This window comes from Charadrius vociferus, unplaced genomic scaffold (genome assembly GCF_000708025.1).
Source record: "Charadrius vociferus isolate BGI_N301 unplaced genomic scaffold, ASM70802v2 scaffold650, whole genome shotgun sequence".
In the NCBI taxonomy this organism is placed as follows: domain Eukaryota; kingdom Metazoa; phylum Chordata; class Aves; order Charadriiformes; family Charadriidae; genus Charadrius; species Charadrius vociferus.
In genome coordinates, this window is record NW_009646736.1 from 3,245,440 (window position 1) to 3,263,050 (window position 17,611).

The 17,611-nt window shown below is 36.9% G+C and overlaps 1 protein-coding gene across 1 annotated transcript in view; it reads right to left on the reverse strand.

Moving 5' to 3' along the window:
* Positions 1-620: 620 nt before the first annotated feature.
* Positions 621-17,611, reverse strand: part of CUL3 (cullin 3) — a 37,825-nt gene continuing 20,834 nt past the window's right edge. The window contains exons 7-15 of the mRNA XM_009889765.1: positions 16,591-16,767; positions 15,364-15,534; positions 13,825-13,932; positions 10,507-10,631; positions 10,087-10,183; positions 8,896-9,030; positions 3,690-3,876; positions 1,808-1,953; positions 621-1,099 (exon numbers count right to left, since the gene is read on the reverse strand). Of these exons, the coding sequence (XP_009888067.1) occupies positions 968-1,099; positions 1,808-1,953; positions 3,690-3,876; positions 8,896-9,030; positions 10,087-10,183; positions 10,507-10,631; positions 13,825-13,932; positions 15,364-15,534; positions 16,591-16,767 (1,278 nt within the window). The 3' untranslated portion in view covers positions 621-967. The remainder of the gene's footprint in view (positions 1,100-1,807; positions 1,954-3,689; positions 3,877-8,895; positions 9,031-10,086; positions 10,184-10,506; positions 10,632-13,824; positions 13,933-15,363; positions 15,535-16,590; positions 16,768-17,611) is intronic.

A 17,611-nucleotide genomic window follows, 5' to 3' on the forward strand; every position in this document is an offset into this window, starting at 1 on the left:
GATCCATCTACGATGTTTATTAACAAAATATAATCCCAGTACATTTCCCCAGGGGACAGTATTTAGTTCCAAAGATTGTCAACCCTGTACTCTAACACACTTGAATTAATTGTTTGTGTACACTAAATCCATTTATTTTAAATTTATTTTGTCTACATTTAGTGAAATAAAAACATCGCCCTGTACAATCCACCATCAGCAGTGAGTACAACAGCAAAAATTATTATACAGTTTATACACACTAAAATCTTTTCCTTTTTCCTATAAAGAAACCAGAACAAACCTAATCAATATAGAGTTTAATTTAGAAGAACTCAAATTACAGAAGGGAAAGCCAAAATTATTATTGTCTTTTCTGAGCCCCCAGAAGTTCCTGATTCATGTTGTTGGAGCAGTGAGTGCAGCTGGAAGAGTGAAACATGCTCAAGTGGTCTTCTTGGGTCTTCAAAAAATTACCAAATATTTAAATTAAACATGGCTAGTTAAAGAAACATTTGAAGCAGAGCAATATAACTGGGAATTTTGCCTTACCAGTTGCGGTTTCTTTTAAACCCAACTTATACAATGCGCGAAGTGCTAAGCAACACTACAGAAACACATTTACATCAACACTGAAGATCTGGGGAAATGAAATTCCAACAATTTTATTTTTTTAAATGAGCTGTATTTTCTAAATTTGTTTTTATTTTTCTGTTTTCATACAGTATTGAAAACAAACGCGGCACATTCACATTTTCCCGAAGAATTGTAAGGATGATCTCTACAGGGATAACGTTGAAAAGCCTGAAGCTCAATCAATTGATGTTGAAAACTCTCAAAAGGAGTAAAAGGCTTGATCTGAATGGTCTAGAACATGTATTGTAATTTAATAGAAGAGATGGTCGTCTTAATATTAATGATTTAAAAGAACTTCCCAGTTCATGCGAAGAGTATAGTCCAAGAATAAATCAAATTTTCTGAACGCATTTTATGCTACGTAAGTGTATACTTTGCGATCCTCAGGTGTTCGTGCCAAATATTCTCTCTCAATAAGTCCTTCAATACGTTTTTTAATAACAACTGGACTTGGTAAGAATCGAGCCTTCAGCTGCTGAGTTACCTAAAACATAAGATCAAAACCAATAATGTAAGATCACAGGGCAAGTAAGATCATTACGTATCCTACCTGACCAAAATAATCAGAAAAACACATTTAGACAGGGCTGGCTACAACCATGAAGTATAAGAAGCAGTCTGCAAACTTCTGAGTTTTTTCCCTGGATCAGTTGCTTGCTCATTTTTGGGTATGATTCAAAGTACTGACCCTCTACAGAGGTGTGGTCACAACCTGAGAATCCTCTCAATTTCACCCCCCTAAAGGAGTTCAAGAGTGGACAATGCGTACTATTCCTGAAGCTGTTAGAACTTAACTCTTAAGAGCAGCAGGACTCTCTCTCTCTCTGCTAAGAGCTCAAATCTCTCAAACCCAGACCCAATAGTTAGTAACAAGATCAAAGCAGAGGATAATTAATGTTTAGTACAGTGTTTTTTGTTGCCAACTGTTACTTCAAGGAATTTGATAACATCATAATAGCATTAAAAGGAGGAAGGAAAATTAGATATACCCACGAGTACATCCTAAACTGGAGGGTAAGGATTTAAATGTCTTCAGATACACAGGGAGAAAAAAAAAAAAAGGATGGATTAAATACAGCATCTCTCAAAAGCCTTTCAGAATTCTGTTAGTGAGAGCTGTGTAACTTTCATGAATTAATAGGAAAAGCAAAAAGAATTCCCAAGCCCGTATCAAAACTGTGTACAAGTATACCTCTGCTACTAGCACATTGTGTTGCATCTTCTTCCTAGATTTCATTATCCGAACTATAGCAGCTTCTATCTCATGTTTTCTGTCATCATCTACTTTCTGCCTTGTTTCTTTCCTTTCTGGATCAGATTCTCCTTGTTTGGCAGCAACTTAAAGAAAGAGAATGCAAAGTATGTTAGCAAAATTAAAATTAATTTCATTGTGTGTTAGCTTCCCTATTTATTTCATCTAGACATCAAGTGTTATTTTCCTGAGTTTTGACATTCTCAAACTTGATTTTTTTATGAAAAGCAGCCACAAGAACATATTAACACTTTCTGGCATATTTTGATAACAACTGACAAGGTAACAATCTGTTATTTCATTATTGCTATGTTGAAATTTGAACAGTGCTCAAATCTGTTTACAGGCACCACCAATCCCCACGCTCTGTTTAAATTTTCTTCTCTTTAATATAATAATCCATTAATTAAAATAGAAAAGGGATTGAAAATTTACTTCAAACTAGTTAAATACCTTGAGAGCTCATCAGTCAGAAGAAACAGTCCAACTTTATCCTCTGCAACTCATTTATATTCTTTGTATTCTGTTCTCCTACTTACACTTTATTTCTGCCCTTGTGTCTAGCTTTTCTTACCCTTTCACCCAAGCATCGTTATAACCAAGTCCCCTCCCACACTGCTATACCATTTCCGCCCCTCCCCTTCTTCACTCAAAAGCCCCAAGTATTTATCAGTTTTACAGAGATGCACATAAGAATTCTTCTGTGTAAGACAGAAACATAAAACCACGAGCATCAAATTTGCTCTAAGACCATCTTGAACTCCCAGTCATATTCCCCATTCGCAGACATTTGCGCAGTGGAAATGGAAAAGTGGAATTCCACTAAAGCAACTGAACAGTTGTCACAGAATTTACTTTAATTCTGGCAGTGAAGTGGTTTGGGCCCTGATCACGGGGTTCTCAACAGCCTCCTTTGGTGGTTGTGTTCCTGCTGTCCAAAAAAAATCTCCAGATGCAGCAAACATGTTGACACTATAGCACTCGGCATGTCCACAAAGACAGCCTAGCGATCGCTTAAGCGGAGGGATACACGTCGTGCAACGTATGTAGGTACTACTGGGTTTTACACACTTACATCCCCGGACACACAGTGCTGCACAGAAGCCCAACACGTTTATTACATGCAACAAACAGCATGTGAGTTACCGATGTTGCACTACCAATGATGCCGTATATTTTATGTACCGAGATCTGCAAAGTCAGAAAATACTTTTACATGTACTAAAATTAAGAACTAATCTTCCAAAACACTCTCTGAAGTGTATCTGCAGCAATGCTACAACTCGAGACATTGTTCCCAGAGAGCGTTCCAGGCAAAAGCTATCAGCATTATTTATGCATAACACAAACCAGCACTTCTGTGAGCTGGTAAAGTGATATTGTACTGATCACCTTTCTCTTACTTGTTAAACCCGAATCACTGCCCAAAACCATTATAGCAATGATTAGAAATGACTGTTGTATTACGGGCTAAAACTATCACTCAATTTCACAGCAGTGCAGCAATGTACACATTTATGAGGCAATTTTCCTATTTCTGAATCTATCAGTAGCCTATTTTTAACGATTTAATTTGAATTTTATTTCTTTTTCAACATTTCCTTGTAAGAGAGAATTATAGATTTTGTAAAGTAAAAGGCTTAACCATGACTTCCACATTTTTCTCGTTGTTTAAATTTTCATTTTGATGCAACTAATCATCAACAAAAAATATATTACTCTTTTTCTTTTACTTGAATGGACATCAATCCTGCAAAAGATAATTTAACATTTTTAAGACAGTTTTGAGACTGCAAGACAGTAGAATAGAAAGCTCACTTACCCGTCTGAATCTTGACTCTGTGTAGTTTAGATGTGAACTGATCATTCACTGTAAATATATGACCATTTTCTATTTCTTTTGATTTAGGTTCTTTTGTGAGAACACGTTGTGTTGGTTTGCCACACGCAAGGGACTGTAGGGCTCTAACCAGTTCTCTTTCGGGGATATCAGTTTCTTGTTGAATTTCCTAAACAAAATATCTCCATTAGTTTATGGCTATTGCAGAAGTATGCATCATGTTTTGCAAACAACAGCACTGATTGCTTAAAATGTCCACCTTCAAGTGTGCACAATAATATTACTATGACAGTTGTGGGGTTTGAAAGGTTAGAACTCATTTGGCAGCAAAGTCGCAATATGTACTATGCAAAATGATCCACCTGGGTCAATGCACAGACAGTGAATTCTGTCAAGTAAGTAGTCAGCAGGAGCTGAAAACAGAAGAACGAATAACCAGCTGATGCATTTCACTGCAATTTTTGAGAAAGCTGAAAGGATGTGTTGGCTGTCTCCAACATTTGCTGAACAGAGTGAAACTAAACCTTCTAAGTAACTTATGATGGAAAACATCCATGACGCTCCTGAGCGTTCCTGACAAAGAACTGTGTAAATGCTTTTGCATTCAACACCACCATTGAAAACAATATTTTTACCACGGAAGCAACCAAGGTCTAATTCCACCATAACATAGAAATACTCTAGATTGTTCAAAAAGGAGATGTGATTAACCTGAAACAATTTATTTACAGCCCAGATGCCCTTGGCTAGGACTTCTGCAAGTGAAATTCAAGAAAAGAAAACAGAGTGCAGCAAGTATATGAACTTAGAAGAAGAATGTCTGGTAAGTTTGTAAAAACACCTACATAACTTGTTGTACCTCTGTCAGTACTCATAAGAGTTCAGCTGAGAGCCATACGGTAGGTAGGTCACAAGTGATCACGAGTCACTAAGCAGACTGTACCGAATGCAGTATGATATCTTACCATGTTTTAGGAGTTACTGCTTCATCAAACTTGTTTACTGAGCTCCCATTCATTACAAGTTCATTTTAGCCTTATCTCTATTTTCTTCCTTTTTCTAGTTTGAGGAAACTGCAGACATCTCCGATTTCACATTCCCATTCAGACTCAAGGGACCTCTAGCAGCTAAAGATTAAACTACTGAGTAGAAAAAAATAAACCTCACAGACACGTAAGTGTCCACAAGAGCTGTCACTTTCTCAGCTTCCCCACCTCTGGCCCCAAGAGCAGTAGCAAGCTCTTCCTTCCACTGTCACCATGAATTCCTAATTCTCATGGCACACAGGTCAAACAGATGACCTTCAGGCTAAAAGCAGCAGTAACAACTCCCTGTGATCAAAATGCTACAATCTGTAAAGGACTATAAATAACTTGTTAAAAGTTCTTTAAACAGCGACCAAAAAACCCAGAAATAAAAATCAAACTTCAGAGTACAACTAAGTTATATTACATGATGTTATTTCTTGAGTGTACTCAATTTTTTTAAAATCAATCCAGAAAAAACGCCACTCTTCTGTGGTCATCCACCACTGACAACACGCAATGAAAATAATGTGGACGCACCAGCCTACTACTCGGACTCTGTCATTAATTACAGCGCATCTCATATACAACATCTCACTACCAGGTTTCTGTGATGCCAAGGCTCAGACAGAATATGCCTTACTTTTCAACGCGACCCGACACTGCATGTACAATGTTGACTTTATGTGAATACCTGTGAAATTGTGTTTTTGATATGAATTCAATAAGGTAAATTAAAAAAAAAATATCAGTAAGTCTAAAATTAAAAAAATAATATTTTTTGACACCTACTGCTTATGGAAGATTGAGAAATAATAAAATGTTCCTAAAGAGTATTCTTAGCATAATACGCTCAGAAATATCCATAGTATCTGAAATAAGTGGTGTGTATCCACTATTTTAACTATAGGTTAGTAGCAAAAGGCCTCTTCCCAGGCAGTTCACAGAAAATTACCATTTCTTCATCTGTTGCTTTATTTAAAGCACAATTGTCTCCTTCACACATTTTCCAGATCCAGCACAATATGTAACTCTTTCCATAGTCACAACAAAAAGTCTTACTGTAATGGATCGATCAGCATAAATTTAACAAACCAAAAAGAAAGGCGACATTTCAATTTTAGGACTTGGGTAAATGTAAAGCCTTGAGGCTACAAACCAAATCCAGCTTATTCATGATGTAACGCCTGTGACATGCAGGTTACCAAACCTTGACTTCTGATCAGCTCCTAAAATGATTCCTTTCAAAACTAAATCACTTCTACAAGGAAATATACATGCTCTGCTTTTGATCAAAGCGAAACAAAGAGCTAAAATGGAATTCAAGGGTTTTTTTGATGCTAAACATCCTTATACTACCACTATGTATTGCTGTGTTTATTTTACTTCACTCTGCAGCATTCCAATTCAGCCACTAACGTATGCGAACCGTTTGGGTTTCAGAATTTAGAAGCTAGCAGTAAAATAAGAACCACAGAAAGAATTGCACTGCAATATGCTACCTCAGAAGAAGGCACAACTTCAAGTTGGATAAAAAAGAAGCGTAGCTATGAGTGTTCATGGGGATAACAGATGTTCCTGTGGTCTCTTTTTCCTTCAGTCTGCAGCATATCATTTTTCTAAACCTATTTTTACATAGACATTTGATGTAACAGTGCAAATGTATACGTTTTTTCCCCATTTCCAAAAATACCTTGTTTTAAAGACCACACTAGAGTCGTGCACAAGAGCAGTCCCGATTACACAATCTTACTTCTAAAACTATTACCAAGTGAGCTCTATTGGGAGGCTACAAAAGAGATGATTGTAAGCATGGAACTGTCTCTGTCCAGTTCTACACAAGAAGTTTATTAGAAGGAAACAGTGGAGAAGGAAATTAGAAGGAAAAACATTATGTCATTTTGTTGAAATGACAAAAAAAAAGTATTTATTTATAGACTTCAACTTGTATGTCTTCCAAAGCAGAGATCAGCAAAAGAGAAAACAGGTAAGCCAGTTTTAAGTTCTAATCTCATTTTTGTGGAATTACTCAACAACTTTACTTCTACTACAGTCACACTTGTATTTCTTGTTTGCTAAACCTAAAGAAAGAACCAAAAGTTTTCCCCTTGTTTTTGATATCATCGTTAAAAAGTCTAAAATATTGAGATGCACAGTAAACTAGCAGAAAAGAATGTTGAGAATTAGGTGAGACTTGATTAGAAGAAATTGAATTCTTTGAAAAAATTAGCATTCTTTGAAGGCTTGCCTGAAGATCCTTCCTCTGAGATTCAAGCACCGTTAACCTAGACCCATATGGCCATCGGTTCTTTTGCATATATAAATAAAACTTTGCTGTATAGGAATACGATAAATTCATACATTTTGTGAAGGAATTCTGCTATGCAACAATCCTTTAAGTTTCTGTAGCATCTTATGCATAATTTTTGCATCATCATCCCATTTTTCTCTCAATCACATGGCTTAATGGCTATTAGGACTATTGTGAGGATCCCGTCAAGTCTGCAATTAGTAATCACACTGAATGCAAAACAAAACAGCAAAATCTGTTCAACTGTGAAGGCAACTTCAAATTCATCTGTTCAGCTGGGAATTTGCAGACACACTTGTATATCAGACAGTTTTATGCTTACACAAGCACGCACCACAAGTCATCTCTCACATCATGTTGCAGTAAAAGCACTAATGTGATATGACAGAGAAGTAACAGTTGCCCAGCACTCAGCTATTAATCATGGTATTCAATAATCAATGAACAAAGATAAAATTCATCCTACCCTTAAGTTTTCATAAGCTTTCCTGGCTGGAGTTAAAGATGACTCCCACACACTTCACCAAAGAAACCAAACAAAACAAATATGCCTTCTTCATGTTTTAGTTACAGTGGGACACAAAGTAAGAGTTTAAGAACTCCCAAACCAGAAATAAACAAAACACACACAACCTAAAAGCGCATGGACATGCTTCACTATCATCTGGTCTTAGTAAAATAAACTATAATTTAGAGCACGTATTAAAAATTGTATTTTTCACTGTTCTACCAGGTATTATTTATTCATATATGGGTGAGGCTCTACTACTCATAACGCCTGTAATTTTGTGGAATAAGGCAGCCACCAGCCCAATTTCAACACCAGCTTCAAGAAAAAAACATATCTGTTAAGTTCCCTCTCCCCCCGCCAAGTATTCTGCAGAGAAAGCACTCAAAGCTGTAATGCTCCTGCAATAGATTCCACAACACTCAGGACCTTCTGCGCTCTAAAATAATCTTTTTTTGAACTATGAGTAGTTTATTAAGAGCCTCTTATCAAACCCTGCATTCTTTAATCCCAATTGAGACCATTTCAAAGAAACATTCTTTATTAACTGGCTAGAAGTATGCCAAATAAGCTGAAAACAAAATCCAAACAAAAAGGCAAATGATTACTATGCCTAGCACAGTCAAGTAGTTGAGAAAACCTGGACATCCACTCCATTTCAAATTACACCCATACTCCTTTTCAAGGCTGCCAATGCTCTCTCAAACAGAAGATAATGTCTAAACCGAAGCTATTAATTGACATTAATAATACAATGCTCAAACCTCACAGCACAGGATCCTCCTTCACTCCCAAAGCCGCCTTCATCATTGTCTATCAGCTGACCACTTCAACCTTGCCCAGCAATGCTCCTCTAATCTCCTTGCTAAGAATCTATCTGGACCTTCATTCTCCTTTCTGGCTTACCAGTTCAGAGGAGGGACGAAAGTTCTTCGATTCATCCTACAGCTCACTCCAGCCTGCCAATTTAAGCACTTCAGTGTTTAAGAAGCCAGGATACAAACCCTTCTCCACCCTTTGGCCTCTAAATCCAGTTTCTCAAAGATAAAAATGAGCAAATGGAGCCACCTGCTGCATTCCAACTTCAGCTTTCCTACAGCTCTATGACCTAGGAATAACCACACTCACAACTCTCGTCAACATTTCTGAAAAATTCTACTCCCACATTTTCTTCCCTAGGATTGCTCCCCAGGTACATTGCTAATGATCTGCTTCCTGTATTTATTGGCCTCATCCACAATCAAATATAATGAGAGGCACCTGATCACCAAAGTTCTATTAAAGAGGACAAGAAAGTGCCTAAAACAGTTATTTAAAATCAGGTGAGAAAAATGCAACACTTACCTCAAACGTGTATTTTTCTCTGTTGTTAAAGAGCATTAATATCGTCATCTGGAAAGTGGAGACTTGCAATATGTGCTTCCGTGTATTTGAGCCAGTTACCTGGGCACCTCCTACACCAACCTCTGAGCCATCTTCCTATTTTAAAATTACAAAACTACTATTAGATTATTCTCTACTGCAAAATATTTTACCTCGGCAAGATGAAAGTTATATGATGAAATATTTATCTAGGAGATCAGTCTACACAAGAGACAGAATAGCATACGCCTGGTAGCATAAACAGAATGTCTCTCCAGTAGCTGTCTTAGCATCACAGGGTGACTGGGGTTGGAGGCACCTCTGTATGTCCCACAGTCCAGACACCACTCAAAGCCAGGTCATCTAAATAGGATGCTCGGGCCTGTGTCCAGTCAAATACTGAGCATCTCCAGGGACAGAGGCTCCATAACCTCTCCAGCCCCTGTTCCACTACTTGCCCACCCTCCAGTTGTCTTACTCTTACCTTTATCAAATTATTTATCCTGCAGTAATACAATTTTAACATCCTCACAAATGCATATTATTAATACTTTGTGTTATAAGATATTGTTTTCATTTTGCATTGCCTTCTACATTCCCAAGCATCATGCCATTACTACCTCTAGCTTAGCATTTTAGAACTGGTCTAAATCACTAGCAAATCATTTTTTTGTATACATGAACATTAAGCATTGTACTTCTATACACTCTACTAAGATACTCATGTTTGAAAAAAATGTCGTCTACATTGCTAACACTCTGCATAGGAAAAGCAGGCTAAATTTGGCTTAACAACACTTTTTCACATTAACAAAAATCACTCTAAAGAGAAACAAGTTTCATTTCACTTTTGACTGACTCACAGTCAAAAAAACCCCAAAACACTCAAACCGTTCAGGTCCCTTCAGGATCAAAATTGCTACTTTTCTACAAGGTAACAAAGAGATGACGCTGAGTGATGCATTCAAATTAGATTTAGAGAGAGAAAAAGAGTTGAACAAAAAAACTGCTACAAAGGGAGAATCAGACTGTAAAGCCAATGGAAGGCATCTCATTCTTATATAATCAATGGGTAAAGCTTTTATTTTACAAAATTCTGAAGCTACTGCAAATGTGCATTTGCTTACTTTAAAAAAAGATACAATGTTTTCACAAACTTGATAGAATTTTTACCTTTTTAACAGGCCCGTAGAAAGTGGCATTGAGGTCTGCAGAACCCATATGATGCTGGAGTGTCAGCTGTCGCCCACTATGTTTGGCTAAATAAAATCTGTAACATAATTGAATTGAAAACATAGATACACGATGTGAACCATATTTTAAGAGGAAACAGCTTTAAAACAGTTCCAGAGATTTTTTCATAGCCATTAAGGACACTAAAAAATTTCTAACTCTTGTTTTTTCAAAATATTAACTCTTGTTAGAGTTCTAAGTAAAAGCCCCTGACAACTCAAGCCCCAATGTGACTACTGCATTCTCTAATTTTTCGCATGAACTGAAGAGCAGTATCTAGCATGTCTTTAAAGGTAAAACATATCTGTAAGTTAAGTTTAGAAAGTTTCTTCTTAAAAAAAAATCTGTTTTGATACATACCTTCTAAATATTTCAAAAGCATGTCTGGGAGCTGGAGGGATGTTGCACTTTGGTGTGGCTGACTGAGTAGGCCAGTAACCTGTTGTGAGGACCCGCACTGTAAGATCAACACCACCTAATGAGACCTAAGGACAATTGGAAGAAAACATCCACTATTTTAAAACGGGATCACGTTTCACTATTTTTCTATATCAGTGTAGAATGTATAGAATTTTCACAGATTAAGAAAAAAATAGACATATATCTATAAACATTATTTTTTACAAAGCCAGACAAATTAACTCATCACTATTGGAGTAGGTGGTACAGCAAAAATCCTCCCCATGATTCCCCGCTGGCATTTAAGAGTGTACAGAATTTAACAAAATAAATTCTTAACCAAGAATGAAATGGCTGTGATCATAAACAGAACTCACAATACACTTAACAACTCTTTTCTAAACAGGTTTTTGAGTACATACAGTAAAGCCAGGTTGCCAAACCTATCAAAGTAACTGTTTATAAATTTACTCTCTGGAAGCAGAAAGAAAATACCAAATATCTAACATTAAACCATAGGGAGCTTTTCCTGCAATTTACCTCTGGACTGCAGCGTAAACAGTTACTCATTTCTACACACACAACCTAGCCACTAAAGACAGCCATTACCATAAACATTCAGCACTGGTTAGGAAACATCCTACAACTGAAGTGTTGATCTATGAAGCAGTTCTGTAAGTAGGTGATAGACATCTGGCTGCCACTGAGGCATAATCCTCACTAAATATCTCAACCAAGCTGAATATTATTAAACTTAAAACTGACTACTTTCAGCTTGAGGAGGTATAACTAATACTTTCAAAGAACACACATTATGAACAAGAAAAACTAAAGCGTACAATATCCAACTTGTTATAAACCTACTATGTACAAATAGAGCACATTATATTTTAGAAGGTCAAAAACTGTCATATGAACTCAGAAACTTCCACTACTAAATAGCAGAGTAGCATTTTCATGCACTATGGAAGAGTTTATGTATTGTGTGTGTTAAATGCCTGTGTGTATCAACAAACTTGTGCCTAGGAAACTTATGAAAAAGCTAAACAAACTGGTGAGAGACTATTCACACAGAAATCCCTTTGATTGGATTTCATTAAGGTTTAAGAGGAAGAATTTGCAAAAGTATGTAAAGACCCATATAAAGGTTGTTCTGTAGCCAACATTACTGCCATACTTCAAATTTTGCATCACCAATGTCTTGAGGCTCACAAGAGAAATTCAAACAGCCACTTAGACACAGAAAACTAGTTTATCTGTGAATCACCTAAAAAAAACCAAACCCAAACCAAAACCTCGTTTTCTCCCTCCAGCCAAAGCGCAGGAAAAGGCCATCAACACAGCTAGAAAGATACAGAAAATATACTTATATGGAACTGAAGCATCTTAGTTGAGATGGCAACCATTTCCCAAATTATTTTGGTCTTAGCCACACCAGAACACAGCATTCGTTTAGAATGCCTCACATCATACAGAACACTGCGCAGTTTGTGCCCTGAAAAAGTTTTGGAAGCACTGTATTTTACAAGATGCCTTTGCAGCATAAAAATGGTTTGAACTAATGGGAAGTGCCTTGAAGTGATCTAATCTTTACAAAACCACTTACTGATAGCAAACCAATCATCGTCTACACAGTCCTTGGCACTACCTATAGATACAGGATCCAGCAGGAGACTTTGCAGGTAGGATTACTTAGAGAAGAGTAGATGCCTGTCTCCTCTAGGAGGCACCATACAGGTTCAAGGTACACAAATTGTTTAAAAAGGAGTAGAATGGACTATTGCATATAAAACACAGTACCACCAGCAAGTTAACAGTAACATAAAAACCCCCAAAATTTTCCTTCTTGTATTTCCTCTTAAATATTATTCACACTAATAGAAATATATACACTTCCATCATCAATAAGTACCCCAGAAAATTAATTAAAAGGGCATGACTAGGCTGACCAAAAGGCAACCATCAGGTGTACTGCTGGTCCCTTGACAAGAAAAAGATGAAGTTTCAAATAAGGCCAAGCAGAATATCTGTTAAAATTTTAAATTTGTCTTATTAGCTGTAGCTAAAAAGATAGAGACATTATTTATTAACTCACTTAATGTAAAACTGTCACATAAAGTACATGAATCTTTAACACAAAGAACCCTCATGTACAAGTGCCACACACTACCTAAAAATGCTACTCTCAAAACTTTTTCTTGAAACTAATATTTCAAGTATTCTAGAAGGAAAACACAATTAGCCTCTAAAGAAAAAAAACACAGTAGTAAAGGTGCTTGTGGACAAGCACCTTTATACCCATATGTGCCTCTACAACCTTTTGTGAAACCACTTTGAGAACATCCCCTTCTTTCAGTCTGAAGATTCACAGCACGCTGATGAGGAAGATTTCAGCCGACTGCTTCAAGACAGCAAAGATTTCAGATCACCGTGCACAACCAGGGACATCGGACTGAGTACATCCATGAACACATTCCTGGCATCAGATTCCTCCAACTGATTCAAAATGCTTGATACACAGCCTTACTTACCTGCAGACAGGGACCTGTTTGGCTGTTTATTATATGTTATTAAGCGCTACTGAGTATCAGTATAGAAAAGAAAGCGCTTAGTGCAAGTAAACAGATGTCTCAACACAGAAGTAATCTCTCCATGATGCAATATTCCAGAAGTCCCCTTTTACCACAAGGTGTAGTATGTCTTGATTGAACAATTAAGTCCATATTTGGCAATTTAAAAGAAACGGTAGTTCTGCTTTTAATCAAGGCATTAACTGCATCAGGAAAGTTAAATATGAGATGGTGTGTTTGTCAAATACCTACAGCTTGCAATATTTTTCTTGCTGTAAGCATAAAATATGGGTCACAACGATGATTCCCTTTAAAGAACGAGGAAGGGGAGACTGTGCTGGTGACACGGCCTTTCTGAAGCGCAGGCGAGAGCGGGCAGGCGGCCCCGGGAGCACGGCACAGCTGGGCGGGCACAGCTGGGCGCCTGCGGCACGGCCCGGCCCGGCCAGAGGAATGCGGATGCAACAGAAGTTGAAACAGGCACTGCTCAAGCTGTGGATCAGGCTTCCAACCGACTTTTGTATTTCGGGAAATACTACTGGAGTTTGTAAGGTGAAAAACACGGGAAAGAGAAATATAATCGGAGGATGCTAACAACGTCCTTCTTTCCACATGCATATACTAACAAACTTAAATCCACAAGCCTTGATAAAGGTCTAGGGCTTGTACTGAAGTAAAAGGACAAGCACGCAGACCCCCATGCTCTTACCCCAGTTGCCTGAAGATGTTGCCTGAACTCATCCATCGTCGTGTTTGAGATGCTCATGTCCCTGAACATTCCTTCCAGTTTAGATGTGAACTGACATCCACATTCAGTCTAAAATACACAAAATAACTTGTTGTGCCAGCACTACGAAAACAGAGCTTCTGATAAGTCAACTGCAAGACCAAGAGTTAGTTTATAAACGTCTCACTAAAATGGTATTCCTGTGTATTTGGTTACTGGGATTCCCATTTGCATTGCCTTCAGAACTTAAAAAGTTTCTTATTTAATATAAGGAACTAACCCTAAACATATCAAAACTTGCTTTCCTTTTCTCCATTATTGTATTTTTGGTTTCTTTGTAGCTTCCTATCTCATCTTAAAAAAAAAAAAAAAATAAAAATCTGTGAAAGCTTATCAGACCAAGGCATACGCTTGCTTTTTAGCATGATACTGTAAAAGGAAATAAAAAACTTTACTTTTATCAGACCCCCTCCTCGTCACCCCATTGCTGACCTTTTGAGAATCAGGGACATATGCACATACAGATGTGCACAAACACATGCATTTCCGTTGCACATACAGGACTTCGTGCCTATTTCTAACACATATTTTGACATACATGGTAAAGGCCAGCGTGTTAGCTTCAGCATCCTAATCACTGTACAGAGACATGAATCAATGGACCAGAGCTGCGCTCTTTTCTCATTCATCTTGCAAATGTATGACCTGTGCCTTCTAAACCACCAGGCTAGAAGAGGTAGAGAGGTAATTGGGAAGGAATTAATACTGATAATTTGAAATGAATACTGATAATTTGGAGAAATCCGATGCAAACAGGCTTCACTCACTAACATAATATGAAGGTCAAAAATGAGGATCAGTGAAGTTTGATTTTAAGATCAAATCACTCTGGTTCAGAAGTTCCCTAGCCATTTATCACGCCACTTAGGAAGAAGCTGCATTAGAACTTGCTTCAAGGACTGCTCGCTCACCTTTAGGTTTTAATTTCTTCTTCATCTCTTGGACTATTTAATCAGTCAATTGAACCAACCAAGGAAAGTGTGTTTTCAGACACTGATATGAAGTTCTATTTTTTTTTTTTTCAAACTACTTAATCAAAAAGGAATTGATCATTATCACCAGTCTCCAGATGGAGGCAACTAAAAAAATAATACCACATGCAATAAAAAAATTCTACTGTGAGTAACAGAAAGTCTAGGATAAAACACAGTCTTGGCTTCAAATCCAATCGCTACATAACAGGAGCTGTCCTTGTATTAAGAAAGTCTTAATTTTTTTTTCTTAGAAAAAAGAATAGTTTTGTTTTCTAGATTGCTCTCTCAGAGTTGCTAGCCAGTATTTCCTTCCTTTTATTTCCACAAAATTATTCAGAAAAGCCTTTCATATTTTCTGTTGTGGCTTTAAAATCAAATCTGTATTTAACAGCAATCAAGATGTATGTTATCTATATACCCCTTATGTAAAAACAGATAAAACCATACTTATGAAAAAAATGAACTAAAAGTATACAGATACTCTTACCTTTAATTTAGATATCATATTTTTCTCAGAGTCATCTGAAACACTCTTGTTTGTGAGAAGCCTTCTTGCCAAGTGCTGCTTGTAATAGCGTTCAAAAACATCTTTCTCTTGCATAAACCTAAATAAAACCATTGCCTTATCCAATATAGTTTCTACTTCTTGCTCTGTTAGCTGTAAAAGAAAGCACAAGTGTCTTATACAACCTAAATACTTAAATGTAATTCACAGCAAACATATGGTCTAACAGGAGCCTATAAAGAAGCCAACAAAACTGGTCCAACATGTGAATGACAGAGCCAAACCAACACTGCACAAACTCAATACAGCAAAGAAAGAAAATAGATCTAAAAGGGAGGGAAAAGCAATTGAGAGGGCAAAGGGAGAAAATGGGTAGGTAGAATGCCAGTAAACACAGTAAAAGTTCCTGGATAATTTTGAAGTATTAAAAAAAAAAAAGCACAGATGGAACCCAGTATTAGGTATATGAAAAATTAGCTTGGAATGAAAACTTTTGAATGTTAAGAATTGTTTTGCAAACCCTGCCTAGAGCCACGACAAATAAAATGACTACTTATTTTATAAATAAATAGAATTTACTATTTGATTCCCAATGCATAAGATGCACACAATAATATTTAGCTTTATTCAAGCCACTGAAACCTCGGCTGAACCATCCTGTCCAGTATCAGGTGCCGTACCTCAAAAAATTTCATGAAAGAAGATATGAGGTAAGACTGAAGGAAAACAACTGTATTTAAGATAGAAGAGACAGATGCGTAACAGTCCTCTGCTATGCAGAAGCAGGAAAAGAAGCAAACTGGTTCCCCTACTCAAGTGACTCAATATTCAAAAGAAAATACTAAATACTGAGAATAACTGCCAAACTATAAAGATATTTGAGGAGCTGATATTTAACGTTTTAAAGGAAGGGAGCTGCAGAATCTACTACAATCTTTTTTTTTTTGAGGGTATATCTGCCAGAAGTAATCCAGGTATACTCCTTCAGAGATGGGGGAAAAGCCTCAACACATTGAGATCTCCTTGTGCCTTATATTTCTAGAAGTTTAGATCTACAGTGTTATGAGCTCAGAATGTGTTACATATACTTTTTTTTTTTTTAAAGGCAGTATTGACATTTATCTTAATATAAAAATCATTCTTGGAAAAGTAGTTTAGTTTAATCTGATACAAGTTAGCAAAGAGAATTTCAATTTAAGTTATACTTACTCCCTTAACTCCCTTTTTCAGCTTATCATCAATAAATAATGAGAGGTACTCTGGAGACCTAGAGTTGAGGTTGAGGAAGTACTCAAAGTCACCCGCAATAGTCTGTTTGAAGAGTCGATCATTATTGAAAGATTCTTGAAGAAAGCGGTCAAACCTACTCTTCAAGTCCAGTAAACCCTTCAAAAAAAAAAAACCAAACCAAAAACATTTTCATTGATTTGAAGTTCCAGGCTGTAAAACAGTAATAACAGATGAAGTTGTTTTGAAGACCGCATCTACAATCAGAGATTCTGCAAAGCTCTCTCTGTTTGGCATTGTTAAAGAATATCCAAAATTTCATTTCCATTTTAAATACCTATAGCTGCCATAAATCCCTTATAGAAGCAATTTTCAGATAAACTGGCTAAAATATTGGTGTGAAAAACTGATGCAGTTCACTGTAATAGGCTACTCAAAGATTAAGAAAGCTTTTTAATCACCCTTGTTAAACAAGCCAATTTACCATATTTTTAAATCCACAACATAAAGAAGGTATTTGTTGTGCTTGTTAAGCCTTTTCTATGTCAAATAACGTTGACCAAGTCACTATCATAAATACAGGATACAGGAAAGATGAGGCTAAGTGCACATTAACTGCATCCCCAGAGCAACTAAGGAAGTCTGAGGAGAACACACACTGCAACAACAGGCCTCATCTTGTTATGTCCATGTCCGTCCCCCCCCCCCCCCCCCTCTAATTTCAACCCAGGGACATGCTTCTATATTATTTAGTTGCATGCTTCTTACTGATCTTTAAGAGTCACTGTGAATATACGGAAGTTAGAAACAAGCAATAGCTCTGAAGTTATCACAGTGTGAAGTTCACAGGACTGAACTGAACCACTTCCTCTGAGCTAAACCATTAAATTTTTGACACCACTTCTAGGGTTTGCACCAACTTCACCCAGAGTTAAAACAAGTAGGGGGAGGAGGAAGCATCTTAAAAATCACCTGAGCACCTTGCAAAGTATATATGATACAC